The sequence below is a fragment of the Notothenia rossii genome (assembly GCF_949606895.1).
Source record: "Notothenia rossii genome assembly, chromosome: 2".
NCBI classification, from domain to species: Eukaryota; Metazoa; Chordata; class Actinopteri; order Perciformes; family Nototheniidae; genus Notothenia; species Notothenia rossii.
In genome coordinates this window covers 73943446-73971242 of record NC_136904.1, presented here as the reverse complement: position 1 = coordinate 73971242, position 27797 = coordinate 73943446, and the positions used below count along the sequence as shown (strand labels likewise).

General features: G+C 38.3%; 2 protein-coding genes across 4 annotated transcripts; both read right to left on the bottom strand.

Annotated features, from left to right (window-relative positions):
• Positions 1-3898: 3898 nt before the first annotated feature.
• Positions 3899-18243, bottom strand: LOC307028412 (mannose-1-phosphate guanylyltransferase regulatory subunit alpha-A). 2 transcript variants are annotated; one of them, XM_079663404.1, is made up of 13 exons: positions 18064-18243; positions 14435-14532; positions 14060-14163; positions 12698-12890; positions 12484-12543; positions 12265-12395; positions 12101-12115; positions 7422-7556; positions 7035-7132; positions 6753-6799; positions 6504-6596; positions 5518-5686; positions 3899-4515 (listed from the first exon to the last, which is right to left on the bottom strand). In XM_079663404.1, the coding sequence occupies exons 1-13, from the start codon at positions 18101-18103 to the stop codon at positions 4415-4417; spliced, it is 1284 nt and encodes a 427-aa protein (XP_079519530.1). In that variant the 5' UTR covers positions 18104-18243; the 3' UTR covers positions 3899-4414. The 2 variants fall into 2 exon arrangements, with proteins under 2 accessions (XP_079519530.1, XP_079519531.1); XM_079663405.1 differs by lacking the exon at positions 12101-12115.
• Positions 18244-18849: 606 nt separating this feature from the next.
• Positions 18850-27710, bottom strand: pnkd (PNKD metallo-beta-lactamase domain containing). Of its 2 annotated transcripts, XR_013804987.1 has the most exons (10): positions 27510-27710; positions 26349-26464; positions 25947-26059; positions 25443-25501; positions 25258-25350; positions 24756-24919; positions 23012-23098; positions 22724-22839; positions 21667-21900; positions 18850-20393 (listed from the first exon to the last, which is right to left on the bottom strand). XR_013804987.1 is itself a non-coding variant. In XM_079663407.1 (9 exons), the coding sequence occupies exons 1-9, from the start codon at positions 27665-27667 to the stop codon at positions 21727-21729; spliced, it is 1080 nt and encodes a 359-aa protein (XP_079519533.1). In that variant the 5' UTR covers positions 27668-27708; the 3' UTR covers positions 20457-21726. The 2 variants fall into 2 exon arrangements, 1 of the variants encoding a protein (XP_079519533.1); XM_079663407.1 differs by lacking the exon at positions 18850-20393 and having other exon boundaries at positions 20457-21900; positions 27510-27708.
• Positions 27711-27797: the final 87 nt, after the last annotated feature.

Genomic DNA, 27797 nt, shown 5'->3' with positions numbered 1-27797 from the left:
TTGCTGAACTGAAAACAGTTTTGTAAAGAGGAATGGTCCAAAATTCCTCCTGACCGTTGTGCAGGTCTGATATGCAGCTATAGGAAACGTTTGGTTGAGGTTATTGCTGCCAAAGGAGGGTCAACCAGTTATTCAATCCAAGGGTTCACATACTTTTTCCACCCTGCACTGTAAATGTTTACATGGTGTGTTCAATAAAAACATAAAAACATATCATTGTTTGTGTGGTTTTAACTTAAGCAGACTGTGTTTGTCTATTGTTGTGACTTAGATGAAGATCAGAACACATTTTATGACCAATTTATGCAGAAATCCAGGTAGTTCCAAAGGGTTCACATACTTTTTCTTGCAACTGTATTTGGGGAGGGGGAAACCAATATTAGAATCCCCTCCCGGGGTCTAGACGTGATGGTGTTGGAGGGATGAAGGGATTGAAAGGAGCTGAGCTGACAAACTGTAAATCAGAGCATTTTGCAATTCATTTAAAAAAAAAAGTTGACACAATTTAATTTCCATTCTGTCATTCTGCTCCACATTAAGTGATTTCTCTCATTGTTTGTGGTAAATCCTGTGCTCAGAGGAATCTGACCAAAAAGAGAAAGAGCTGCTTAGTTTATAAAGGGAAGAGAAGTGGAACTAAGACTGTTTTCAATGTGGGGATTCTGACTTGGCTTAGCTCCTCGGTATTAAACTTGCCAAAGCAGACGGTGAAAGGCACAAAAACAAAACATGAAAATTGGGTTTTAATCAAACAGCGTGGAAACTTCATGACTTTATATGTCATGCTGCATTCAAAGTTGTAGAGAGTAAGCACTACAACAACACATTTATTTTTTTCTTGGAACTGGTATTTAGCGCCATTAAGTTATGAATCACAGCAATATTAGTCGGGCTATTAACATTTTAGCAAAAATATGTCAGTGCTGTATTTATCCTGCTGAACGTTGACTCAGCATAGCTGGCAGTGGCTGAAATTAACAGATGGTGATTGGTTGTTTATGCAAATGTGTTGAAGGACAATTTTTACATTTTACAACATCTTGTTAATACAAATGCAAGATTATCCCTTCAGTCAGATTTGAGTTACTTCCCAAAATAATGACACAATGAGAAAATATTTTCTATACTGTATTTCATGGCAAGTTTTACATGTAAAGTAATTTCCTTACCACTTCATACACTTACAGGCATAACCAATGACACCCCAGATATGAAAGAAAAACGCAATATTTTATGCTCAGCCAACACCTTGTACATCTAAGAAGACTAAACAAGCTAAAATAGCCTACATCTTTCTACACGGTGTAGTGCTGTCATGTTGGTGCCATAACTGTAACTTTAAACTCTAAGTGTTGAGACAAGTTTGCCTGCCAGTTGGCGTTTCTATTTCAGGGGTTATTACGTCCACATCTATCAAAGTCAGAAGTCAAAAAGTCTGACTTAACATTTCTGGAACACAGCACATCTGCTGAGTGAGGAACAAAAAAACCCGCTTTAAACCTCTTTGGAGAAGTGGGGAACAGGCGCTCTTGGATGTTTCAGGGCACAGTTTAGCACAACATTAGTATTCATTGGTGATGCATGACATGAAAGGCAAATGCTATTCTTCCTTACCGTATGAATTTGTGCAGTGCGAGACGTCAGTTTCTATTTGACAGCTCATTTGTCAGTCCTTAAGGCTTATAGTAGGCTTCACCCTTTCAGTTTACAGACACGCAAATCTCCACCTATTCTCTCAGGTGGAAACCCTCGCCCATAAGCACACACACGCATACACACATCACACTTACACACACCTTCTGCGGGGTTACAATGACTACTGCAGCTGTTTCTTGGTTTATTTGTGTCTTATTTTGTTTTGGCAAGATAATATTGGAAATGTTGCATCTGTGTTCATGTATTATCCCAGAGGTGTATGTTTCTCTATTTGTGTATGACAACCTGTAATCTAACAGCAGAGGTTTTCTAAATCAGGCACTAATGTCAACATTTACAAACACCTCGGTGAGTTGTGTGCCCTCATTTGCCTTTCTAATTAAACAATGCCTTTAACTGTCACATCCTAAAGCCCTCTGATCAACTCATAACTTGAACATGTGTCCTCAGCAGAGATTCCTGTTAGAAACAGGAAGCATCGAGCCAATGGAGACTTTCAAGAGGCTAATAGCGACACTTTGGATTTCCTCACGCTTCACTTACAGGAGGCCTGTTATATTGTACCGACTGCCCTGTTTTAAACACAAGTCATGGCACAACAATGGCTTGTCAGACTAAAGAAGCTGTTACTTTAAAGCCTGAAATGAGTAGCTAACACGTCATGGGAAGAAAAACACCTTCAGTATGATTCAGTCTTAGCCTGCTGCCCGTCAAGAAATTATACGAAATGTTATTGTGTCAAATAGATATGAATGCCTCATCATGTCTTTGCCTTACTAAGTCGCACATTGGATATGCAACTTAATGAGTATTCCCTGATTTTCCTTGTCAAAGACACAGACAATTTATATTTGATCTATGAATGAGCAATAATATGTATTCCAACACTACTTGTGTCGACTGGTAATGGTATTATCCTGAAAGGTTTCAAGAGCATTTTACAGAGTTGATTTTCTCTCAGTTCCTCCTCCACTGAAAATAACTGGCAGTATTTCCTGTGAAGACTAGTTAACGCACTGCACCAAATATATATAGTGTGTAGAGAATCATAGATATCAAGGTCCAGTAAAAATGGGCATTTGAATTTGTATTATGTGTTACACTCTGGATTCAGACTTGTATCTATCCTGCACTCAGCTAAAAATGAAAGGAAGTTTTGAAAAATGAATCCTCCTTACATCATTAACTACCGTATTTATTTAAATTAACACTGCATACTTGACAAGATTCACATTTCTCCTCAGCTGGTGACTTCAGGTAACAAAGACTAGTATTGTTACCATTGCCATGCGTTAATTTGTATTACTTCTCAATACAAAAAAGGTGTCACATGTCATTTTATTCCACATAAGCAACCTATTTTACTTCCCTGTTATCAGTCAGACATACAGTATTATTCTATGTATGCCTGTCAAGACATAGCCTTACACCATAAGTTCAAGACTAATGGTAAAATTAAAAATATTAAAAATTAGAACATTATATTGGTATCATTGAAGTTCTGATTTCAGGTTATAATAATGAATTTTAGAATTACAAAATAGATAAGAAAAAACATTCCCCCTAAAAAAAAAACACTAGACAAGAATATTATATCAGAAAGGGGAGCAGAGAAACTAAAATCAAAAAATCTGTGAGTGGAAGCCAATTAGATCTAACGACTTTTAGGATTGCCTTTCATGTGAGGAGCGTGGGGGTTTTAGCTAATTAATTACCATCCCACAAAGAGGATAAAACACTTCAATGACAGGCCCTCAGACTGGCATGAGGCAATGCTTTTTGAAGAACTTAGGCACCTGAATCATCAATGGAAAGCACAGGCACCTACATATAGAAATCTATTTACCTAAACATTTACATTAACTTGTTTTTCCCTCGTGTCACTGGAGGGTAGTTTGTGAATAGACTTGATTAAGTATATCATTCTGCATTTCCTGTATCCCAATTTAAATCGCTTCTTAATAGACACGCTCTTCGCAATAATTGGAACAAAAGTGCTGAAGTGATCATGAGTGCTCGAGGGCTTAATAAGTAAATGTTAATGTGCTGTATCCATAAATTGAAACAGTTCCTCCAGTGATTGCGGAAGCACCATTTAAGCATCTTGTGTTGCTGCTTATATGGCCGTCTCCAGGCCCCCTGCTTAGTTTACATTTTAAAAAGGCAACATCACTTGATTGCAACGTAAATCTCGAGCCCGCTGATTTATTTTGGTGGTAGTCAATTTGAGACAAACAATGAAGATGGTTAACGGTTTTAATCAAGAGCTCCACACAAATAATCACCTCTAAAAATTAACCACAGTCAGTGGCCAGGGATTTTTATTCCTTAATAATTCCTCTTCTCACACTCAAGTAACAAGTCTCAAGTTTATCAAGGATGCCCTTGAGAAAAACAGAGCGTAGTTGTCTATACACCTTTTTTTTAACATCATATTATATCCAAGAAAATATATTACACTAGTATTTGTAGTAATTTTACAGTTTGGTAAAGTTAATATAAAAACAATTTAAACCCCTGGCATGAAAGCATTTTTCAAGGAGAATCAACATGCTTGATTAGCTTTCCGTTAATGCTACTGACACCCAGTGATGCATAAAGGGCTGAAGGACAAATGTAAAAAAACTATTTTTCAAAATGATTGGATGAATCTTGATATTTGACGTCTTATATACAGTAACTCAGAGGCAGGGCGCTGTGTTTCCAGCAGCATTCTTCATCAGTGACAGTAAGTGGACAGAAGCCCGAGTAAGATTAACTAGAGAATAATTTGGTTTTTGAAGCTGCGGTTGAGGTCTTTGTGTGGTAGGACGATCGAGTTGAGTATAATGACCTCAGAAGGGATGGTCACGTTACAACCTGAGGAGAAAAGCCAAGGCTGTGATTAGTCTCTGTGCAGGACATGAGACATTGTATTTCAGTTTTTAAAACGCACTCCTGGCATTTATCATTTGATGTGTTTTACATTTGTGGTTTGTTTTGAAAGAAGAGAAAGAACCCTTAGAGGTAAAACTGTAATAAAATCTACAAGAAAATAAAAAATGTACAGAAAATAATAGACTAAGATAGATCCTCTTTCTCTGGGCACTAAAGTGAAAGAAGTGTTAAACAATGCACACTTTGCATTAAATAACACAATGACACGTCAATAATTCAGTTATGCTTTCTGTAGCTGATTGTTACTGGAAAATGTAAAAGACCAATATGACAATTATGACATGTATGTAAAATAACAATTATTTTTACGGAACGGATTCCAGCATAAAACCCTTGGTCTAAGCCAGGGGTTCCCAAAGTGTGAGGCGCGCCTCCCCTGGGGGGCTCCAGAGAGCTTCAAGGGAGGCGCAGCCGGCAGAAAAAAATTAAGAGAAACAGTGAAATCCAGCTAGTTAACTTCAGCCAGCGCCATATAGAGAGATGTATGTATGTGTGTATGTATATGGCGCTGACTTCAGCTAAATGTATGCGAGGTGGTGACGCTCAGCTAATCAAAAAAGAGAAAAGTGGCGAAAACAGAGCATTTCTATGACATTTTGTCTTCCAGGACCTCGTTCAAATGCAATTGAATACCCCTGCATTATAGCAACAACAACAATAATAATAATAACAATTGGGAGGGGGGGCGCGGCTGTGATTATGTTCTCTGAGGGGAGGCTCACCTTCCCACACTTTGGGAACCCCTGGTCTAAGCAAACTACATTTAGAAAAATGAAAGCAGATCGCTCATTATACCAGTTACTTTTCATTTATGTCAAGAACATACAAAAAATGCTAAATAGCAAAATGCAGTCATGTTATTTAATATATGATCATTTTACAAATGTAAGGACTGAGATTTCTCTTAGGTCAGAGCATGCTTACCCAGAATAGTAATAGAGGGTGTGAGTTTTCCCTCTCTGAAGAGTGTCTCGCTGTCAATCTTTGCGAAGGGATCATTTGGGTTAGGGTCACTCGGGGTTCCTTCTACTCTGGCCCACTTGCCAATAGTGCTGTCCCATCCCACAATGCTGTTCAAAACACAGCAGTGATCCTACAGGAAAACGATTTGACAGAAAACATCAACAGTTAATTAATTGACTGTACAATGACGTAAAGATCAAGAAAGAAAAAGCAAGTGTTTCAGGTATTCCTACGTGCTGCGTTAGATCATGTTTCTAGGTAAGACAAACAGTCTAATCAGAGTCTTTAATATTCAAGTTTAAACTCAAGTGAGGTGAGCGGATCAGATTTATCTGCCCATTCATCCTGGGGACATCCTAACATTTTATTAGAAACATTTTCCACACTTCAACAGTGACTTGTCTTGAATTAATCTTCAAGCTTGTGTCAAACAGGAAATAGTGTTGACCGTGCCGCTCACAAAGATGTCATTTTTAACGATTTGGAGGCTATAATTTAACCCCATGTCTCCAATGATGACCGGGTGCCTCCGAAATGAGTTCAGACTGCAGGTGACTTATTGTCTTTTATTGCATACTTGCTACAAGGACACTTTGTTAGTTGAGCTGCCCTTCTAAATAAACACCACCTGTTTTTTCATACAAAGTTATACTCTGAGGGAAGTTAATCATTTTAGCAATGGATGTTTTGCTGCTTATTTAGCAAAACCTTTAACCTATCTTAACAATAAGAGTTAGTTCATCTGCTTATGTGGTAAACAGATGAAAATGGCATCATCAATTCAATTCAGACATAACCTACTGTGCATTGCAGTGGATGGCAGAACACCAAATAACCAACCCACTGCAGGAGAGGATACAATTCTAGTAGGAATGTCAAATCCCAGCCGTGTGTCCGAACACCCTGGCTGGGTTTTCTTTGGTCAGTGATAGTTTACAAATGCTCACCTGTAGAGTTGCACCATGAAGGATGATGGATTCCCGAACTCTGACCCCAGCACCAATCGTTACTCCTGTCCCAATCGAGACATTGGGGCCCAGCTGGAGCAATACAAGGAAAGAAAAAATGTTAGATACACTTGTATTCTCCATCTTTTCTTTTACCAAGAAAAGCTACATATTTTACACAAAAGGATGTTCTGTTCATTTAAATGTGTTCAAGATGTAAAGTGCAACTCAATGAGAAAGGATGCTTACCATAGCAGTGGGGTCAATATTTGCTGTAGGATGAATATAGACATTACCTAGGAAAATGAGTGAAAGTGTGAATAGCTTTGTCTCCAATAAAAAAGAACAAAGCTATGGAAGACTTAGGTGTATTTGAAGATAATGCAGTAGCACTTAAAATGGTTTGGCCTATAGAAAGAAAATGTACATGTAGGATTCTTGCTGTTCTGAGTATGTATCTTCATTGTTGATTGCACTTATTGGATAAAAGTGTCAGCTAAATGAAATATAGTGTAATGTGATCATTCTTACCACTTATTTTAGGCCCCCCCTCTTTAATTGTGGCCAGTCTTTCAGGATGAGTGGTGTGATACTGGTTGAGGTACAACCGACTGGCGTAAATCGCAGACCTAGGAATCAAATACAAACATACAACAAATGCTTAGCATCAAAATATAGATCTCAAGAGGTGTTGGTGCACAAAAAACTAAGTATGAATTTTTATTTGCTTAAGAACAATTAATAATACTCTCAAACAATGTTCAATTTGAATATGCCATACTTTTTTTGATTTAAGCCTGTATGATTTACAGTCCGAAGTCTCTGTTCCTCTCTAACCTTTTTAAAGGCTACAGTGTTGTCACAAAAACGAATTGATGTGCTGTTGAATGTGGCAGCATTTATGAAATGAGCACTCACCCTGCAGATTTAATCTGGCTCCAGAAGCTGAGGGTTTTATACACGTAGAGCTTGGCCTGTCCCGCCAGGGCAGTGAAAATGTCCTGCTCCAGCCTGATGGCCTCTGCCCGGTGCCAGCCGTTGGTTGGCTCCTCTCTGCAGGAGACACATCGTCACTTTATGGCACTCAGTCACAAACCAGGGCTGGGGGCCACATTTATTAAAAAACAATCTTGTGCACAGGGTTAGGGGTTAGAAATCCAAGACAGAGATGGGATGTAACCAGGAAATATGATGAATAATGTTAACAGATTATTGCATTTATTGGATGCAATTATTAAGCTAAAATCAGCCACTATCCAAGTGTGGTTGCCATGTATCTTGATATTCTTTTGAAAAATGTATTGAAACATTATTATTTTTGAAAAAGGCACAGGATTTCACAGAAGACGTGGCCCTATAGTGAACGCAAGTGAAATACTAAACAGACGATTAGACACACTGAGACTCACGGACTAGCAGTCTCCCCAACTATCTTATGAACTATAAATATGCAGTTAGAGTTGTATTCTAATATTTGGTATCGGAGAGGGTGTAAGTAAACATATGTACTTAAATAATTGAGGATGAGTTTGTATTCCTGTTGCCCTACTTTAAGAGCCAATATCTATCCTTATGTTAGGTCATGATATTGGATGTTTCGTGGTGAGTAAATAAGTAAATACGTCAGTCGGTAAATCCTATCTTAAACTCTTTATTAATTAAATGCTTGACTAATTAAAAGTACTTACTCATTTAATCAAGAACTTTAGCAAGTACATCAGCCTTCCTGTTAAAATGCGCATATTGTTATCAAATTAGAAAGAAAGTGTCTATCATAATACCTCCATGTATTATAATTTATTTTCCAATGATACGATCCATGAGCTGACAACTAGCCCTACCCCACTATTAGTAAACTAGTCTTTGATATTTCTAAAAACCTATATTTATGGGCAGAAGCAACCCAGTGGCATCATTATTTCCAAATGTAGCTAAAGCCAAATAAAACATGAATTTATTGCATACAATCCATCCCCCAGAATAAATTGAGTTCAGTTAGTTAAAATGTGTCAGAGCCGGGCTTATTACCTAGTGGTGATCCAAAACTTAAGTAGAAGAGAGTATGCGCTCCATATTAATCAGGGTCTCTGGCATAGTGTATTGTGAGAGCCCCTAGATGAAACAGTTTTAAATATTGATGAAAAGAATATTTTAAAGGAGTGCACCCATAATCGAAGTTTTACCAAAAAGGAGGGGATGTGGTTAGAGGCAAAGTGCTCCCCTAGAGATTTTGCAGTATAACCCATCTCATTTCTATCAAGCATCTCTGATGAGTTCAACAGTTTCGCTGATTCAGTGCCCAGCTTGATTTAAGTGCTATTGATGTTAGGCAGGTGAATTATGCACAGCGTGGCTTGACCTTTTCGTAATATATTTCAAGTGTCCTTGGGGTGCCAAATGCTAGGTGCTTTACACCACAGTGAGCGTTAGAAAACATAAAAAGGGAAAGTGTCAAATGTCCAAATATTTACACAAATAAAAATCCATAAAGTAATCCCATGTGTTTTTATGGCTTCTGTGAGTGACCAGTGTGCAGCCACATGCACATTTAGGCTGTGAGCAGACAGGAAACGTTTTTTAAAAGCACAGCTGGGAGTTTAGCAAATTACATAAATCAGAATATACACAACCATTACTTAATTCTTCATGGTAGCTGAGCAACAAAGTTTCACAAAAGCAAACTATCTTTTAAGACGTTTTGCTAGCTAACCTAAAATAACAACAGGGATATATTAAGAGAAAAAGAAAACTAGATATGAGGAAGTCAGTTCAGTTAAATGCTTGTCCTTAAAAAGATCAACGGACAATCACAAAAAATGCAGGATGCAGAGTTTAAACTCGGGAGAGCAAGCTACGATAAGGTTAAAGCAGGGTTTTTTTTACCTTTTTGCAAGTGGATTTTGTCTTTACTCTATGGCAAGCAAACGTTTTACATTTTGGGAACATTGTATTTGCATACTGACAGTCAGGGCCGGCCCTTGGCATAGGCAGTATAGGCAAATGCTAAGGGCGCATCAATCAATGGGGGGCGCCAAAAAAGAAAAGAAAAAAAAAAAAAAGTTAGAATTTTTTATTTTTTTTATTTCATAACAACACAATTTCCCGATTTTGGATCAACAAAGTACATCTTATCATCTTATACTAACAGAACTACGCCTATATTGCGTACAGCGCCTATAAACTATGGCGTACCCCCCCCCCCCAAATCAAGTTGAACAGCCCCAGCCCCAGTAAAAACCAGAGGTTTATGTGAAATAGTTATTTTTTGAAATAATGGTTTTAGTGTGCAATTATAGGTTTTAAATGTTGTATTTGTGTTAATTTAAAATAAATCAAACTCCCCAAAAACTTATACAGCTTTTATTAACATTGGAATTTACTGTGTAAGCAGCCGCGGGGGGGAGAGCTTTAGAGAGCTCTCTCCTGAAAGACTGAGCGGCTCTGATAACCTCGGCTCAGTGAGGTAAAGGCACACCTTTATATGATCATTATAGCTATAAAAAAATAAGAGAATAGATTTTCATCTATTCTCTTATAGTATAAAATACTATATGACAGTAAAATAAAGTTGTTATTAATAAACAAGAATACAGTTTAAAAGAGGAGTGATTTGTAAAATATCCATAAAGAAAAAGAAAATCTGCTTCCAGTTCTGTTTCATATGGGTGTTGAGAGATGTATCCATAGCTCTCTTAATGTTGCTCTCAAAGTGCAGCAGATTGATGCTTTTAACTTCAATATCTTAAAAAAAATCTTCCCGGGGGAGCATGCCCCCGGACCCCCCTAGAGGAGGTGAGGTCCATCCCCCACTTAAATCATGCTCAAATGGATAGGATACTAAATATATTTGCACACAGCTTGTGTCCATATCTTTCTGTTTTGGTGAATCCACAACCGTGCTTACATATGCAAATCAGAGTGAGTTTCTGCATTTTGGAGGGGGGGGGGGGCGTCAGCTAAAAACTTTCCTAGGGCGGCAAATTGGTCAGGGCCGGCCCTGCTGACAGTCAGATGAAAAGATTAAAAAGCCTTAGGGCTGGGAGAAATATAGAAAATAAAGTATCTTGAGTTTTTTGACCAAATACCTCTTAGCAATATTGTGACGATATTATAGGTAATGTGGATATAATTAGCCGCATTCACACCGCAGGACTTTCCCTGGTACTTTGGTTCTTTAGTTCCGTTATTACCAATAATGTCGCGTTCACACCGCCGGGACTACTCAGTGCCGGGAACTCTTTTGGCCATTTTCAGTCCCTGCTAGAGAGGTGGTACGAACCTGGTGATAAAAGAGTGCCAATTTCTATTCTATTTCTATTGGCTGGGCGAATTGCAAACCACGCCCCGTTAGACTCTGAGCATCCGGCGAGTGGGTCAAATCCCTAGTTGGCTGCAATAACCCAGTTACAAAGCTGTATAACATGAGCACAAAGACAACAAGCTCAGTAAACTCCATCATGTCTGAGGTCGGAAAGTAAACAAACGCCTCATGTACAGCGGGTGGGCTTTATACCCCCTCCCCCGTGTAGTTCTTCTTCTCTCGTTTTTTTTTGTACTTGCCGTGAAGTGGTTTTGCGGCCTGCCAGTAAACCCAGAGAAGAAGAAGACGAAGTGACGTCAGCGTAATCTTGCCTCAGGGAAAGTACTGCGGTGTGAATGCGATTGGCACTAGCCCCCTGGCGGATTCAGTGCCGTGGTACTTTAGTGCCGGCACTAAAGTACGGCAAGTCCTGCGGTGTGAAAGCGGCTAACTAAGCTGGTAAAGGCAAAAAATAGAAGCACAAGAACAGAGTGGTTGATTCTGAAGATTATATTAACTTAGTGTAAGGTAGCCTTTAAAACCGGGAATAGATAACGTAAATATCACAATGAACGATAATGTGATATTACAAATATAAGAAGATTACTAATCTAATATCACAATATCAATATAATAATATTTATATATTACCCAGCCCTACATTAAATATAAAGCCAAAGCCAGCTGCCAGGTAGCTTAAAATAGAACAAAAAAAAGCCAAAGTTAGCCCGGCTTGATCCAAAGATAACAAAAAAGCACATATATGTCATTTGTTTAACCTAATCAAAAACTGAAGAATAAAATCCAGAATCTATAATATCACAGACTGTTTCTCGGCTCTAGTGTTGATTATCTTGATTTTCTTACCTACGGAAAGAGGCAGGCTGATTCATGATTTCCAGTCTCTATGCTAAGCTAAGCTATAACCGCCTGCTGGCTTTAACTTCATATTTACAAAACAGATATGAGAGTTATCTCATCTAGGTGTCTGATGGAAAGTAAATAATCATACTTAATAATCATACATATTCCGTAGTACTCTCAGATAGGCAAAGTTCCTGTAGTGTAAGTTTCAAGCACAACAATTTGCCAAAACACACAATAAGTAAATAAACCAAAACAGGCCTCAGGCAAAATGGAAGATGCATAATTGGACGAAGAAAAGGGCACACCAAGAGGGCACACACACATTCACAAAGCAGCCTGGGCAGTCTCAGCCTTCTCCTGGGTTCTACAGCTCACACCATACATTAAGTGCTCTATCACTACACCGCGTAGCCTGAGGGTCCTCACTTACCCATCGTATGGATATCTGATGATTGTGTGAGCAAACAGTAATCATGGCAGGGATGAGAAGGGAAGGAAAAAGGACAAATGAAGAGAAAGCAAAGAAATGCAATAAATGATGTTCACATGCATTCCCACACACACACGTCCCCATGGTGGAGGGCTTCAACTCACAACAACATGTCCTGCTGGTTCTTCTGAAAGACAGCACCGATATGCTGGAAGATTTCCGGGGTGAAGAGGTATATGCCGCAATTTATGATGTCGCTCACAAATGTGCTCGGCTTTTCCACATAATGCAAGACCTGAATAAAAAAGAAGAGTTGTTGTTATTTTAAGATGAAACAGTAATGAGTGGCTATTTAAGGAAAGAAGATAGGAAGGGCTACTTACTTCCTTTGTTGTCTCGTTTTCAACAATACAGCCGTAGTTCATGGACTGCTTTCTGTTTGCCTGAAAAAATTGGATTTAGAAATCAAGATTTGACATCCAAGAAGCCAGATCTCATATTTCATTATATTCAGAAAGCTAGACACAATAACTAACAGAAAGAAAAACCTTTTGGAGTTTTACTTTGACCAGATCTAACAAGTTCTATGAGTCTCACCGTTGTCCCCAGGATAACAAAGCTGTTTGGTTCTCCGTGTTCCTTCTGGAAGCTGAGCATCTCTGCAAGGGGAAACGCTGAGCAAACATCAGCATTCAGAATGTAGAAGGCCTCTGGACTGCCGGACACGATCTGATCTCTAAAGTGATAAATGCCACCCCCGGTGCCAAGGGCAGCATACTCCTGCAGATACCTGTGGTGCAGAGTCAGGAAGATCAGCTAACCTGCAGTCATTCAGCAGGAGCGGTGCAGCAGCAGTTTCTATCAAGACCATGACTTTAACGTATTATAAACATACTTTAAATGGCTTGAATTCTATTAACAGCATCGTATAAAAAAAGGAAAAAGGAATTACTATCTATTCATAATTCTTGATTATAGTATATTATAACTGTTCCATTCCATTTTGTATTTGTTCAGTTCATCGTATGCACAAACTCAATGTATAACAATTATTTACAAAGCATGTCTCTGTAAACACACCATACCCGAAAAGGAGCAGGGAGAAGAAGATCATCTTATATTACCTGCCGCTTTCTCAAAATAAATAAAGAAAATAGAAATAGATGGTCTGTCCTTCATGTTTTCTTATTAATACAAATAATAATAATGTCATGTTTATTTTATGTCCATGAATCTACTTAAGTAATGTTATTAAGTACAATTTTGAAGGTACTTTTAATTAAGTATAACATCTAAATACTTCTCCAACCACTGCCGACTTTTACTAGTATTATAATACACGACTTGTTTTACTTTGAAAAAATGACAGTTAGTGACAATTAATATTATTAATACTAAGTATTATTATACTTTGTCAATAAAAAATGATTTATGATGTGATGTGTTACGACAATAGTCATAGCGCCTATAACTATACCTTTATAAAGTGCTATAAGAGGGCAATATAAGTATGTGTTTTTTAAAGATTTGTTCTGGGCCAGTGTTTTTAGTCCAGATACAGTGTTGAAAGGGGCAGACAGAGGGGATGACATTGCCTAATGCTTCTGAGGGCTCGTGTGACGAACATCCGTATCTGGCAGCGGAAACATTTTATGGTCTGCCAGCTCTAACCACGGACGGAGATATGGTCATAAGTATGTTTATAATGTATTATAGACATGGGAGTCATAGAAAGTGTTACCATGTTTAGGAATACTATCACAGTTTAGCACATCTAAGAAAAAACAAGTACTCTTTTATTTGTTTAATTATGTGTATTAAAAAAAGTGCACTGTGAAAATGTCTTTATAAACAAAGTATATAAGTCATAGCTATGAACGGTCAATATGCAAGTGTTACTGTATGAATGCTGTTATTTAGTAAGGTAGTCGAGTAAGACTAAGAGCGTTGTCTCTTTACCTGATGGAGATTTTAAACTCCTGCTGTGCATTGAACAGGAATCTGTTCAGTTCTTCATTTGGTTGATAAAAGCCGATGAGCAAAATCTCCTTCATATTTGGTACCTTGTAATACAAAAAAGTATTTATCAGATTGTTTTATGAACAGATGAATATATATGAATTGTTTATCAGATTGACTAATTTCTATTTGGATCAATTCAAGTACAACCCCCATAACTGGTAACTAACTTAATAGAATATTTCACTTGAATATAGAACATACCTACAATGTTACCCTTATACAGTCTAGTTAGGCATCCAGAAATCACACTACATTGTACATCACATTGAGAAAAGCTCTTACTCATAACAGTTGTATTGCAGTGGCACTTACCTTGGCACATGCTTCAATGTGATGCTGCAGCATGGGCACACCAGCTACAGGAAACAAGGGTTTGGGCACTTCAAATGACAAGGGCCTGAACCTTGTGCCTGGAAAGCAATGCGGGGGATTACTCTTAAAGGCCATGTAATGCATCTAACACAGGTGTTTTTTAACATGTAGTTTAGATATCACCAGAATAAAAATAAATAAAAATGTTTAAAGTTTCGTCATAATTAAATGACATATACGTTAAAAACCGATGTTGGTTCCGAAGTTTGCCGAGTACGCCCCCGATCACTCCCGAACGAGCGGTGACGTCACACGTGGCAAACATTGCCATTTGATCAAATCAGTCCAAATGGCAAGCAACGCGATAACTTCAGACAGCGACAGCGACAGCGATCATTCAAGCTCAGATTCAGTGGGTTATCTGGATTCAGTTACAGAAGTAGAGAGTGAACCAGCTAGCCTTTCACTTCAAGGCATTTTGCCTTATAAGTACGAGCCTCCTGCCCAGCAATCGAACAACGAGGCAGAAACTTGTGAAAGAGAAGCGGATTCCGCAGCCGGCGAGACTCGAGTCGGCAATACTGAATGGTAAATTCTGTTTTATTTAGTTTGACCTGCACTAAATGTCGATCTTAATTTGTCATCTGTTCCTCACACGTCCGGCAGATATTGTTTTGTTTTTTAATGTTATGTACAATATTCAGGTGTAGGCCTACATGTCAATGCTGTGAAAGCATGCCCACTGCAGATGAATGTGTATGCTGCAGAGAGATCTGGCAGGTGATGGAACAAATAGACAGTTTGCAACCTACTGACCAGATAGCAGAGTCCTGCATCGGGTCGGGTATCCGCGGGTACCCGACGGGTGACCCGCAAAAAAGGTGATTTGCGGGTGGTATTTTTTCAAACGCTTTTTTCCGGGTTCACTTCTGGGTAAAACAAAGATGATGCGGGTCCGGTTGCGGGTGTTGCATAATAAATATATTTAAACAATAATAATTTAGTTTAATGTTTAAATCCTCAGACCTCTCCTCCGCGGTACCGAGCATAATCATAACCTCTGCAGTGCATCTATCTGCTGCTGAGCGCACCACATTCTGAATGGCTGAGGTGAAGCTCTCTATAGCGGAGAATACAGCATTTTCAATAACTCTTCCTCAAGAGCAAAATCCAACGTCTGGGAGGCTTTTGGTGTCATCCTAGATGGAGAAAATAAACTACATCCCAGGCTTTTTGAGCCAAATATGCAACTGCGTGTGTTAATAATTGCACGTTGTCACTGCTTATAGGCCTATATATGCGGGTTCGGGTCGGGTTGCGGATCATGTGCCGGCGGGTCGGGTCGGGTTGCGGGACTAATTGGCAATATGTGCGGGTAGCGGGGCGGGTTCGGTACTGCACGTCACGGGTGCGGGGCGGGAGCGGGTCTTGAAAATCAGACCCGTGCAGGACTCTGCCAGATAGAAGACACCGACGAGAAACCAAGGTGCATTATTAGCGACCCAGGCTTTAGAGAAGGCTGTCTCAGTGTTTGGACACTGAAAATAGCGTATCTTCAATACAAACAACAACACAGAGCAGTTGATGGCCCACTACACCAGTAAGTAAATATTGATTGACCCAACTGCCTATTGCAGCTTTGCTTTCATATAATAGGCTACTTTTAGTCGCTACAGATATGGTACACTTTTAAAGATACCATTAAACTATTTCAAGCAGTCAAAAACAGCTTGGCTTTTATTTTTTCTGTGTATGCAAGTTCAATGTATGCTTGAGAAAAGAAACAACTACACATGTGAGGAAATATATAAGAGGTCTATGATTCTGTCAAGCAGTCATGTATAACCTCATATTTATTTTGTACAAGTAAAATACAAATATCATGTTATAAGCCAATTTGTAACCATTGCTACATAATAGTAGGCTACTACATAACATTTTATTTTTCTCCAAATATATTTATAATCTGTATACTTTTTTTTCATTAGGAAGTATCGATATACAGCTTATCGACAGTTTGTACGTTGGTGCTGGGGTGTAGGCCTACTCGGCCCACAAATCAGAGTCCCGCTGCATGTGCTGTAACCGAGATACGGAAGACTTACCCTGAGCCGGGAGGCCGCTATCAGGGATTTCAATGGCCAAATCTGTAATTTGACATAAGTCATGCAGCTGAACTGGTTAAAATGGTTTCGCATGATGTAAATAATTTACAAAGTACATCATTTACAATATTATTTTTCCAAAGAAACATGTAAATATAACAACATTTTCCAAATCACAAATTTGTAAGATTGTATTAATTTACTGTTTGATAAATAAAAAAGGGTTCTTTTGTTAATTTTTCACTTGTAACATTTTATCTTTATTGCAGTGTACATTAGTCTATTTTGGTATATGTGCGAGCCCACAAATAATTAAAAGTGGTAAAAATAATAAAGATATTCAGACGTAATTCATTTTTGGCCTTACTTATTTCACTTCAACTTTTATATATTTCAGTCACTAGGCAAGTTCACTGTACTCTGGTGACATTTAGCTCAAGCTGGCATAACACCTGTAGTAACTTAATTCTGACCCGAGTTTTGTGCACAATCTTCCAGCACCCATGATCAATGTTTATAGCAATCAGGAAACATTCACAGCTCACAACTACACATCGCTTCCCCATCATGAATTGTTAGATAAAAAAAGTTTAGCGAGGTCCGGTTACACATATGTTGAGCGAAAATAGCGGAAGGATACAAAACAAACAATCCAGACGAGGCTGGTGTTTGCCACGTGTGACGTCACACAGCTGGGTTAATGGCTGGCAAGCTTTTCGCTACCGGAGTGGAATAACACGGGAAAGTGGCACAAATTTCATGTTATTTGGGGGGTATTTATGGAAAGAATCATTGATGTTGATATGTCAAATGAAACAGTGGAAAGTGATGAAGCGATTTATTAACACAGAATAACTTTTATTTTGGACATTACATGGACTTTAAATCAGATCCATGTTTCTAATATGCGCTATTAGTATCTTGCATGGATACAGATCATTCCTTCACTACAACAAAGGGGATGCCATGTCCTCTCACATTGCAAAACCATTTTTAAAACGTCTATATAAAACGTAATTCCTGTTAAAGCTCCACTTGCTTTACATTTACCGTGCTTATATCTTAATATGTATGAACTGATTGTCTGCCGAACTGAAAAGGGTGTCGCAACGCAAAGATAACACGTATTATTAAACACATTCCTTTAGTAAAGGTACTTTATCATCCTAAAAAACTCATTTATAAATGGGATTACGTTGACTTGATACGAGATAATGGCTCTACAAGGAGATTAAATGAGCAAATGATAATGGTAGGCAGGGTATAAACAGCAACATAACTGTAAAAGCTACATGTTTATAGACAGTGTTGTTATTTACATAGCGTAATTTAACGTTGTAATCATCAAGTGATTAGGCTATTAGGTCATTTGTTTGTGTACTGTCCCCTCATTATGCCACGTCAGTGATATAAACAAGCTCTTCGGGTCTTTGGAGTTCTTGTTGGTATTAGCCACCTAGCTTCGCTTTAACGAAGAACAGCTTACTCTGAAAACACGATAGGAAGGAGTGGTGTTATGCTCACCTTTCTGGGGGCCTCCAATTAAAATAACCGCCTTCAACATCTTGACTGAGATTGAAGCTTTAATTTGTGACAGACGAGGTGCCTGGAGACTACACCTGTAACTGTTTGGTGACACTTCCGTATCCACTTCCGGCTTGTGACGTTGACGTTTTCAGAATAAAAGCACGGAGCAGAGAGCAGTCTGTGTGAAAAGGAGTGGAGAAGACTAGAGGTATTATACAAAATCTATTACCAATACATATACCTACCAATACAGTTTTAAAAGGAACATTTATATTTCGTTTTCCTATGGTTGTAAACTAATAGAACAACCAATCAGACAACAGTAGTTTAAACAGCCCTGTCTCCTGTGCAGATTCTCAACTGTTGGATATGGAAGTAAATCTGTACCATCAGATTTTGAAATTAAAAAGCAATTGTATTAATTATAACACTGAATAATTATGCATTGAACTAATGTATCTACTCGTTTTCACTTTTTTGATTAAATCTTTACAAATTTAGAATCCAAATGTCACTGTTAAAAGATTCAGTATATATTTATATTCAAGTGACTCTAATTCAGCTGGCCAAATTCAACTGCAAAATGTGGGATGTTAAAAAACATTCTGTACAGATACAATTCTGCTTTTCGTTTTTCAAAATCATTGATATTTAATAAGATATTGTTAACTATATACAATTGTATACAATATTTAAAAAAGACATTGTTTAAAATATATTACGATTACTAATCAATGTGGTTCTGTAAAAAAACTCTAAAGTGTAAGTTTATAAGTAAAGACTTCCTAAAAATGTTAAAAAAATGATATCTTAAATGTTTTTTCACCAAGATTAAAACAAAATATTGAAAAGTATCCCTTTTTTTTATCAAAATGATAATACCAGTTCGGCGTTAGCTTGTCAAGTAATTTTGTGTGCTACCCTCTGTCTAATTATTCATGATTTTATTATTTTAAATAGCATCTGGCATCAGCCTTTTCAACAACACACATGTTGACATTTTAAGGCAGGAAAAGCACAGGTGTTAGTAGTACTCACATTAACTGTTTCTTCTATAAAAAAATATTTTTTATTTATTTTGGAATAACAATAAAATAGAAAATAGAAATACCCATTGACCTACAAGACATTATACTTGGACAGCACATTCTTTTATGACAGATTGAGTTGCTGTTAATGAGTGCAATATGTTCTGGTTGTGGTTGTTTTTAAATAATGTTTTTATATATGTTAGTATATATATGTATTTCCAAGAGTATTAGGGGCTGTGAGTTTCAGGAGCTAATACCTAAATGATGTTTCTGATGGTTTATCACAGGTTAATAATTTACACACCTCACACACCAGTGTATCTATGGAACAGCCCCTCCATACCTCAAGGAACTCCTCACCCCCCTTACCTCCGTGCGGACCACCCGCTCCAGCAACTCAAACCTCCTCAAACCCCCGAGGACTAGGCTCCGTACCATGGGAGACCGGGCCTTCTGCTCGGCTGCCCCCGGTCTATGGAACGCTCTCCCCGACCACATGAGAGCATCACAGACCGTGGAGGTTTTTAAAAAAGGCCTCAAAACCCACCTCTTCAATAGAGCCTTTCCCTAGACCTTTTATTTATTTATTATCACCCTTTTATCTTATTTTATTCTTTTTACTTATTTGTTTTTATTTATTGCTTTTTATTCTTTTTACAATGTTAGCACTTCGGGATTTGAATGCAAATATGAAGTGCTTTATAAATTAAAGCCATTATTATTATTTCATTACAAAGGCATTCAAATGCTGCCATTATATTGTGTAATAATTACTATAAACTGTTTTAAAATCTCGTGTCTGGGGCCACTGAGGTGGATCCAAGAAACAAGATATTTTGTTTTGTTGTTCCATTTTGTCACAAGGCTTTGTCAATGGATTATTCTTTTCTCCCGTGCGTCTCCGGCATGTGCGTAAAGTAGGTTATTCCCTTATTTGAGTTTAGGGAAGTTAAGATGTTTGGGAAAAAAACCTCAGATGTCAGTCTTGAGCACTCATAAAGACGACAAATAACACATACACAGCTCTAATGAAGGAGTTCACTTTGATATTTCCTCATTAAAACGTAACCTGAAGTAAAACAGTCTCCCATGCGGTGGTATTCATAACTCAAACATATGCAAATAAGATGGGAATCTGCATCAAACAAACAGAAAAACATTTTAGTCAACTATCACCAGGGGACAAGGTTCTTTGATACGCGCCCTACTGCCGGAGCAGCAGAGGAATCTGAAGAGCGTTCACAGCTCCTCAAAGGTTTAAAGGCTTTATTCCTCTGCATTGTGGCCCATCTCCACCTAAAAAAGCTGCATCACATTTCCATCACAAAGAGACATTGACAAACAACAGAAGAGGAATACTTTTCATGTGAGTGGGAAGAAGATTGTTTATTATACTGAAATAATGTGTTCATTGTATTGTCACAGTATAATAAATCCTTAAATATATGAACATGATATGTACAATTTGGGTTTTCAAATCGGCTATTAAAACCACAGTCAAGGTCACATTGTATTCTCATATAATAAACTTAATTTTTTAAAGATCTTTTCATCACCAACTTACTCTTAAATATTACACATTTTTATCAAAAGTGACTGCAGAACATAGCTCATGCCTACAATTGCTTGAATGAACATCACCCTGTACATTAGATAATCTGTAATCCAAAGGTAAACATAAAACGAAAATGATTTCTTTAACAGCCATTCTGTCATGTCTCATACATATCAATGCGCTACCAGTCAAATCACATTCATTGCTGATCTCGCTCACGCTGTGCAACTTTGAACACTTGAAAAATACAATTCCAAATGTGGAACAATTGGTTCAGCAAAAGTGGGAAACATGCGTTCTACATCTTATAAGCGTTGGCCAAAAATGAACGAGCAATTAAAAAAAAAAAAAAAAAAAAAAGCAGTTAGTGTCAGCAACACCACTTTGAAGTTTTGAGTTGACTTTTAAAAATGGCTCTTCATGCAGCAAACAAAAATTCACATGAAAGGCTAGTCTACAGACCTTTTACCGTACAATGTTCTATTACAAACTGACAGTAAACACCAGCAAAGAGTGTTTGTAATTTGTTAAATTAACCGTACCAAAATTAAATATTCACAAACACTCAATTACAAAAATTGCAACATCCATGGAAAAGTTACCCTCCTGCAACACTGTATGTGTAGGATGTATATTCAAAACAATATTCTACTTGCCCTTAAAGTAACCAAGACAATGCATTTCAAATACAGTACCTTGCTTAACATGCTAAAGTAACCCATGTAGTGTGCAGACCTGTTTTACACACAAATCAGAAATCTGCTTGTACGTCACACAACTTAAAGTTACGCATGCACACTTACATTACTATTAAGACCTTTATATTAAAGAAACTGACCTTTTCTGTCTATAAACACAAAATTAGCATAAGATACAGTACGTGGTGATAGGCTTATTGAAAAGTATCATGTAGTAATGAAAAAGTTCTTAGTGGTATGATTTAGGTTGATAAAAGGTCAACAAAATGTACAAAACAAGTCATTCTGAACAGAGTTAGCCTTTTGAATTCAGTACCTCAGCTTCACATGGTACCACTGTCCAGTCCAGGGGTTTAGCTGCTTAGTGTTTCCAGTACTATCTCCTGTTGAAGAGGTCTTTGCGTTTCCTCAGCTCCTCCAGCACCCGGGCCCTGAACTGGGTCCAGTCCTCGTCCTGGAGCTGCTGGACGCCCAGGGCCACATGGAGCTCTTCAGATTGGCTCCGCAGGAAAGGATTGTACTGCTTTTCTTCTCCGATAGTGGAGGGACACTGGAAATAAAGAGCGTGTTAAAAAAAGAAACCCTCCTCAAAATGAATGTAGTCTCAATGACTCGTATGTCATTCATTCACAGAACAGGATTTTGTACCAAGTGGTTCCTGCCAACTAAAAGCACCACTGCATTGCATTTCTGCATCTCGGCCTTTTAGCCAATAATAAATCACATTTTAACTTTCCCTTTTTATGCATTTAATTGAGAATACTCCACAATGATTGCCAATCCTTCTAATAAAACTCAAACTAACAAAAGTTAAAAGCAGGGAAACAAGGAGTTAATGTGTTACTAGGAATTTGCTATCATATTTCCTAATGTAAAGCTCAAACGAGCAAAAAGAGCTAAAGTTGCTAATTTGTTAACATGTCACTTGTGGGTGAAAGCACAGATGTAATTATTAACTTAATGACGGCTGTTGTTGTGCATGCTGTCTCACTGTCACAGCTTATTAGGACACTCGAAAATGACAGAAACGTTGTTGATGTTATTAGTAACACCTTTGCTTTTCCTGCTGTGACAAGTCAACATTTCTGCTGCGGAAAAGCCCTTTTATTACCGATGTGTGAAACTGCCCTCTAGCGCCATGCTGTATAGATGGCAGATAAAAACTCATCTAAATTCTGGATAGGCACTTCACTCAACAGTGAACCTTTGCTCTGCTGCAGACTGCATCGCAGATGAGACTTGAGTGTGAGAGCCCGGGAGAACAGCGCTGTGAAAGCAGGTGATAAAGCTTTCTTTCCAGGTGCTGGACCACATGAATCCTCTCTGGGATGGCGTGCTATGGAGGCATAACACAGGCCATAGATCATTCTCACCGTGCACAGCTTCTCGGCCCGCTGCAGCAGCACCCACTGAGATTTGTTTTGCCTGGCAGCGTTACGAGGCTCGACCTCAGCAGCAAACAGGAGGTTGTCCTCAGCATATTCATGACCTGAGGAAAAGCCATGGGACACAGAAATAAAGTTTACATGGACATCGACACTCAAACGTTTCGAGCCTCCCAAAAGCCCTTTATGGGACTTTATAAAAAATGACTATGGAGGTACAGAAATGAAGCCAGAGCAACACATTTAAACCACATCTACATCACAAAATGTTCCTACCAGGCCATAATAAAGTTTCATCACTTAAGGAGGCGACTGTGTCCAGAGATGACAGCATTGTTGTGGAACTGCCTTCAAAGGTTCTCCCTGAAAACAAGAACAGGTTGTTGTTACTAATCTTAACTTAACAGGTTATGTGTTTAATCAAGCCTTAGAAGGTAAACTATCTGAATGTTAGAAGACCGCACTTTAAAATAAAAATACTTAAAAATGTTCAAATGGTGGAGAGAAAAAAACAACTTCCGAAGTCATGAAGGTTGTTAATCCATACTGGAAATGGAAAGTGAAGTCAGTCAAAGACAACTTTATTGACAATCTTCTGTGTGTTAGATACAGACAGGGATATCGAAATGCTGATTCTCACAATCCAAAAGGAATACAAGTTTAAATATAGAAAAATACCTACATAATCAAACATAAATATCATAGACACATACAGTATATACAAATTCCCACATTAAGGGGCATCGATACAAAATACAAATATATTTACGTAAAATAAGTTGCACCTTTATTTTTTTAAATCAAGCTTTGTTTAATAGCTGGTTGTATGCGACTGTAACAGTAACTTTGCCCTGCAGTACCCCAAAGAGTACACAAGATGCTGATATTGCATAATGAAACAAAACAACACATTACTATAGTTCAGACCTGCGGATCACATGTAATTACATTATCTTTAAGGGGGATGGGTGTGTAAAACCATATAGGTAATAACAAATGAATTAATAACAAGAAACAGCATTGTCAAGGCCCTGTTACATTTGAAAGCAAAAATTAACCTGCATGGTCTCACTACTGGCATGTAATAGCAGTGTAGAGAAGGAATGACAGTGATATGCATTGGACATTAGTGCCCAGTGTGTGTTTGTATTTTTGTGTGTGTATAAGCATCCAAAGTAGGCATACGAGCCAGCGCTATGAATTCAAAATGCATTCCCCGTACAAGACATATACTGTAGGAGCTGTACAAAACTACCATTCTCGAGGTCTTAAATTTAGATAAGCCACTAGGTATCTGCACACGGCACAGGTTGGATTCAGCCCGCGACCCCCAAAATAACAGTGCCCCCTGTCGACGGAAGGGGGGGGGTGCTAATGAATTATTTTCAGAAAAAAATGTGGATTATCAAAGAAAAAAATGTCTCTGCAAACGTTCTTATTAAGAATAATAAATAATTGAAAAAAAATTATAAAAAAAATTAATCCATTTTTTTTATCATTTAAAAAAAAAAAATCCATTTTTATTTTGTGATCATCTCGCGACCCCCACTCGGGGTCTCGCGACCCCCACTTTGGGACCCCCTGCAGTACAGAATAGACTGCTCATAAGTACTCTACCTTTACCCTACCACACTCCTGAATACCTGTTTCAGGATGGTTTGTGGTTCTTAAAATATCATTCTATATAAAAAACAATCAGGAGAAATAATTACATATTCAAGTCTACTTTTTCACGGGAAGATTTATGCATGAGGACCATAATGCATATCTGACTGTATCCAGCACATTATTTAGCTTAGCATTAGCAAAAAACCAATTCACTATGACCTCATTAAGTGGCCCCATTAAGTGGTACAAAATGTCACATTATGTGTAGAAGGACTCCACATCAAACATACACCCCACAGAGGTTCTCTTTTACTGTGTGTCATGTGTTTTACATAAAAAACGAGTTTATGTGAACCACAATGTCCCTTCTGTATGATTTTTGTTATGATGGATCCCCCCTTCTGTTACTCACCACATCCGGAGAGGAACACCAGGTCACCGGAGAAGAGGCTGGAGGGGGCGTCGACCGTCCGGCCGTCCAGGAGGTAGATCATGTGACCCACTGTGTGTCCCGGAGTGAAGAGGGCTTTAAAGTGTAGACGGCCCACTGTTACTGAATCCTTGTGTGAGAGAGGGCTGGGAAAACAACCAACAACCAACCAGTTAGATTTTAGTTTACTGACAAAAATGGCATTGCATCATTCTTTTATCCTTTTCAACATTTGAGTGAAGTTGTCTTAATTAGCATATACATTCTGTTCTGGTTTATGTAGGGGAATTGGACATCATCACTGGGGGAAATACACTTGAATCCAGTGGTTTGGACGATGTTGAGCTTAGGGTAGCCACATACTTCAGCAGTTTATACGGAACAGTTTATCACACAATGATAATGCACCGTGCAGTCGGCTGCTACCATTGTTGACAGAGGGGACAGGGTGATTCTGTGCAAAGCCGTGCGAGCGGTGACTTACTGCGTGAGGCCAGGAATGCTATCAGCGGCGTTTCCGTATACTCTGCATGAGCTGTGAATCCTTTTCAACCCTTTGTTTCCCCCACTGTGATCCCTGTCAATAGAACAGAAAGCCGACGTTTGCCAGTATTGTGGACACATTCAAATATTGCGCATTGCTCGTTGTGTTGTTATACAAAAACTCACCAATGCTTGTGTGTGCAGAGTATTGCTTCGAGAGTCACTCCCTCTTCCTCAAGAACTGCCTGAAAGATTACAAATGCTGTCACAACCTGCAATTAGCATATTAAAGATAACCTCAGGAAGACTTTATTCAAAAGCCTTTTGAGCTGCAAAATATTTCAGTCTATTGACACAGTACAGCAATGGCAATTTTGCTCGTGGGATTGTGATGGATGCTTCTGAGAATGCAATAATGTTGGTATCTCGCCCTTGGCAGCACTTCAGAGGTGTGGTAAACCTACATCATTTAACTGAATTTGAGAGCAACCATTTACTTCAAACCACCATGGTGTTGCAAGGAGATCTAGAAAATATTATAACTTTCTTTGGCAGTGTGTACAGCAAACATGGATGTGTAATTGCAGAGGATCTGCGTAGTTTCATGGATATAAAAGCACCTTACAGACAAAAGAGTCTTTGAAGTGTTCCATAAACACCCTGCACACATCTGACAGTAGAGGCATTCACCTGAACTTTTTGAGGGTCTGCAGGGTCTACAACGACTGCAACACTGGAGGCCGTGTCGATCACAAGGTAGCTGTAGTTGTCAGAGAGCACCGGAATGGGAATAATTTTAATACCTGGGGACAAAATAAGGATAAAAAAATTAAGTATTTGGGTCAATGTTAAACCTTATTTATTTAGAATGATCAAAATAGACTATTAGCATGCATGATAAAGTTAACAAATAATGTTAATAGTATGTAATTAAATGATAGCACATTTGTACTGACAATAACACAATATGCTTTTATACTGTAAACCACATGCACTGTGTTTGGTTTGAACAAACAACCGTCTTACAAAAATTAAGGAGTAAGAGCAACACTGTGTAAAAAAAGGAACCTGTAAATCCAGACTACTGCTTACCATTGAACTCCATTGGCTGAGATGTGGAGTGTCCAGCAGGGTACTGTTCTCGGGCCTTCCTCATTTGTCTCTTGTAGTACAAGTAGCCAAGTCTGGTCTTAGTGTAGAGTGTGTACCTGGGAAATAGTTCACAGGTTTAAGTGGCAAGCATTAACAATGCTAACCTAACCACAACATGAAGTTATCATCTTTCTAAATGAAAAGGAGGTCACGCGTACCCAAGTGAAACATCTACAAATGTACAGTGGTGCTAAGAGTACTCAGACGCTTTAGTTAAGAAAAGTAGCAATACTTAATTGTAAAACTACTCAAAAAACAATCATTTAAAATATGACTTAAGTAACAGTAAAAAAGTATATTGCCCTCAAAATATGCTCAAGTACCAAGATGCCTAGTACACGTTATGCCTAGTGGCCCATTCCAGAATCATAACATTACATTAGAGATTCAGATCATTGATGCATTAATGTGTTTATAACAAATCGTAAATGTAGAGCTAATTCGAAATACATGGTATACTGCTTCTGAATACCCTAACTTATATGTTCAGTTATTAGTTGATTTGTTTAAACCAATTATCTAGATCTAAAAAGCAACTAGTAACTTAAGCTGTCAAATAAATGTAGTGTAGTAAAAAGTACATTATTGGCTTTCGAATTGTAGTGGAGTAGAATAATAATAAAAGTAGCATACAATTGGAATACTCAAGTAAAGCCCAACTATATCAAAATGGTACTCAAGCACAATACTTGAGTAAATATACTTCATTACATTCCACCACTGCAAATGTAGTATGGCCAAAGTGCTAACTAGCTACACCAGTAAAACCATAGGATAAAATACCAAAACATATCAGCTTGTGTTCTACCAAAGCAGCACAAGATAGTAGTAGATCATGCAGAAGAATCTGATCTTGCAGATCTGACTTTGCTGTTTGTATTTACGCCGAATAAAACAGTGGCTGATGTCGTTTAAGGAAATGCTTCGACCAGACTGTCAGGGGTAGAACTTTTGACGAATATAAATGTGGAGAATAATTGAATACAGTCCGGTGGGTCGGCCTCTGAATAAGAATGACAAGATGTTGCTCAGCTACGCTAGCGAGAATCACAGCAATGACAACTAAACATGTTTATATTAAGGATGTCATAATATACTCACGCGATTCGGAACAGCGGCTTCTCTGTGCGGGCCATTATGTTGCTGAATACTTTTCTGCAGAGCACTTGTAGTTTGCGTCTGTGGCGAACACATAAACATAAGAAACAGAAGAAGGATGCGGTGGCAACCAGCGTTACCATCCAGTCAGGAAGCGCCATAGCCCCTAAGCGGAACGTAATGACGTGTCATGGACACGCACACCCCGGAAGCGAGGAGATAAATAAAACAAATACAATAAAGCGATATCGTTTTCATAATGAGTTTTTTTATTTGTCTTAAAGACCTTAA

Bases quoted from the DNA above. Each gene is read 5' to 3' on its own strand.
- LOC307028412 (XM_079663404.1), bottom strand. From the start codon at position 18,103: ATGTTGAAGGCGGTTATTTTAATTGGAGGCCCCCAGAAAG. The intron at 7,133-7,421 runs GTGAGTGCTCAT...TTTGATTCCTAG, and splicing joins AGCCAGATTAAATCTGCAGG to GTCTGCGATTTACGCCAGTC. The intron at 6,597-6,752 runs GTAAGCATCCTT...GTATTGCTCCAG, and splicing joins ATATTGACCCCACTGCTATG to CTGGGCCCCAATGTCTCGAT.
- pnkd (XM_079663407.1), bottom strand. From the start codon at position 27,667: ATGGCGCTTCCTGACTGGATGGTAACGCTGGTTGCCACCGCATCCTTC. The intron at 26,060-26,348 runs GTAAGCAGTAGT...TTTTGTCCCCAG, and splicing joins TCAGCCAATGGAGTTCAATG to GTATTAAAATTATTCCCATT. The intron at 25,351-25,442 runs GTGAGTTTTTGT...TTCTATTGACAG, and splicing joins CTCTGCACACACAAGCATTG to GGATCACAGTGGGGGAAACA.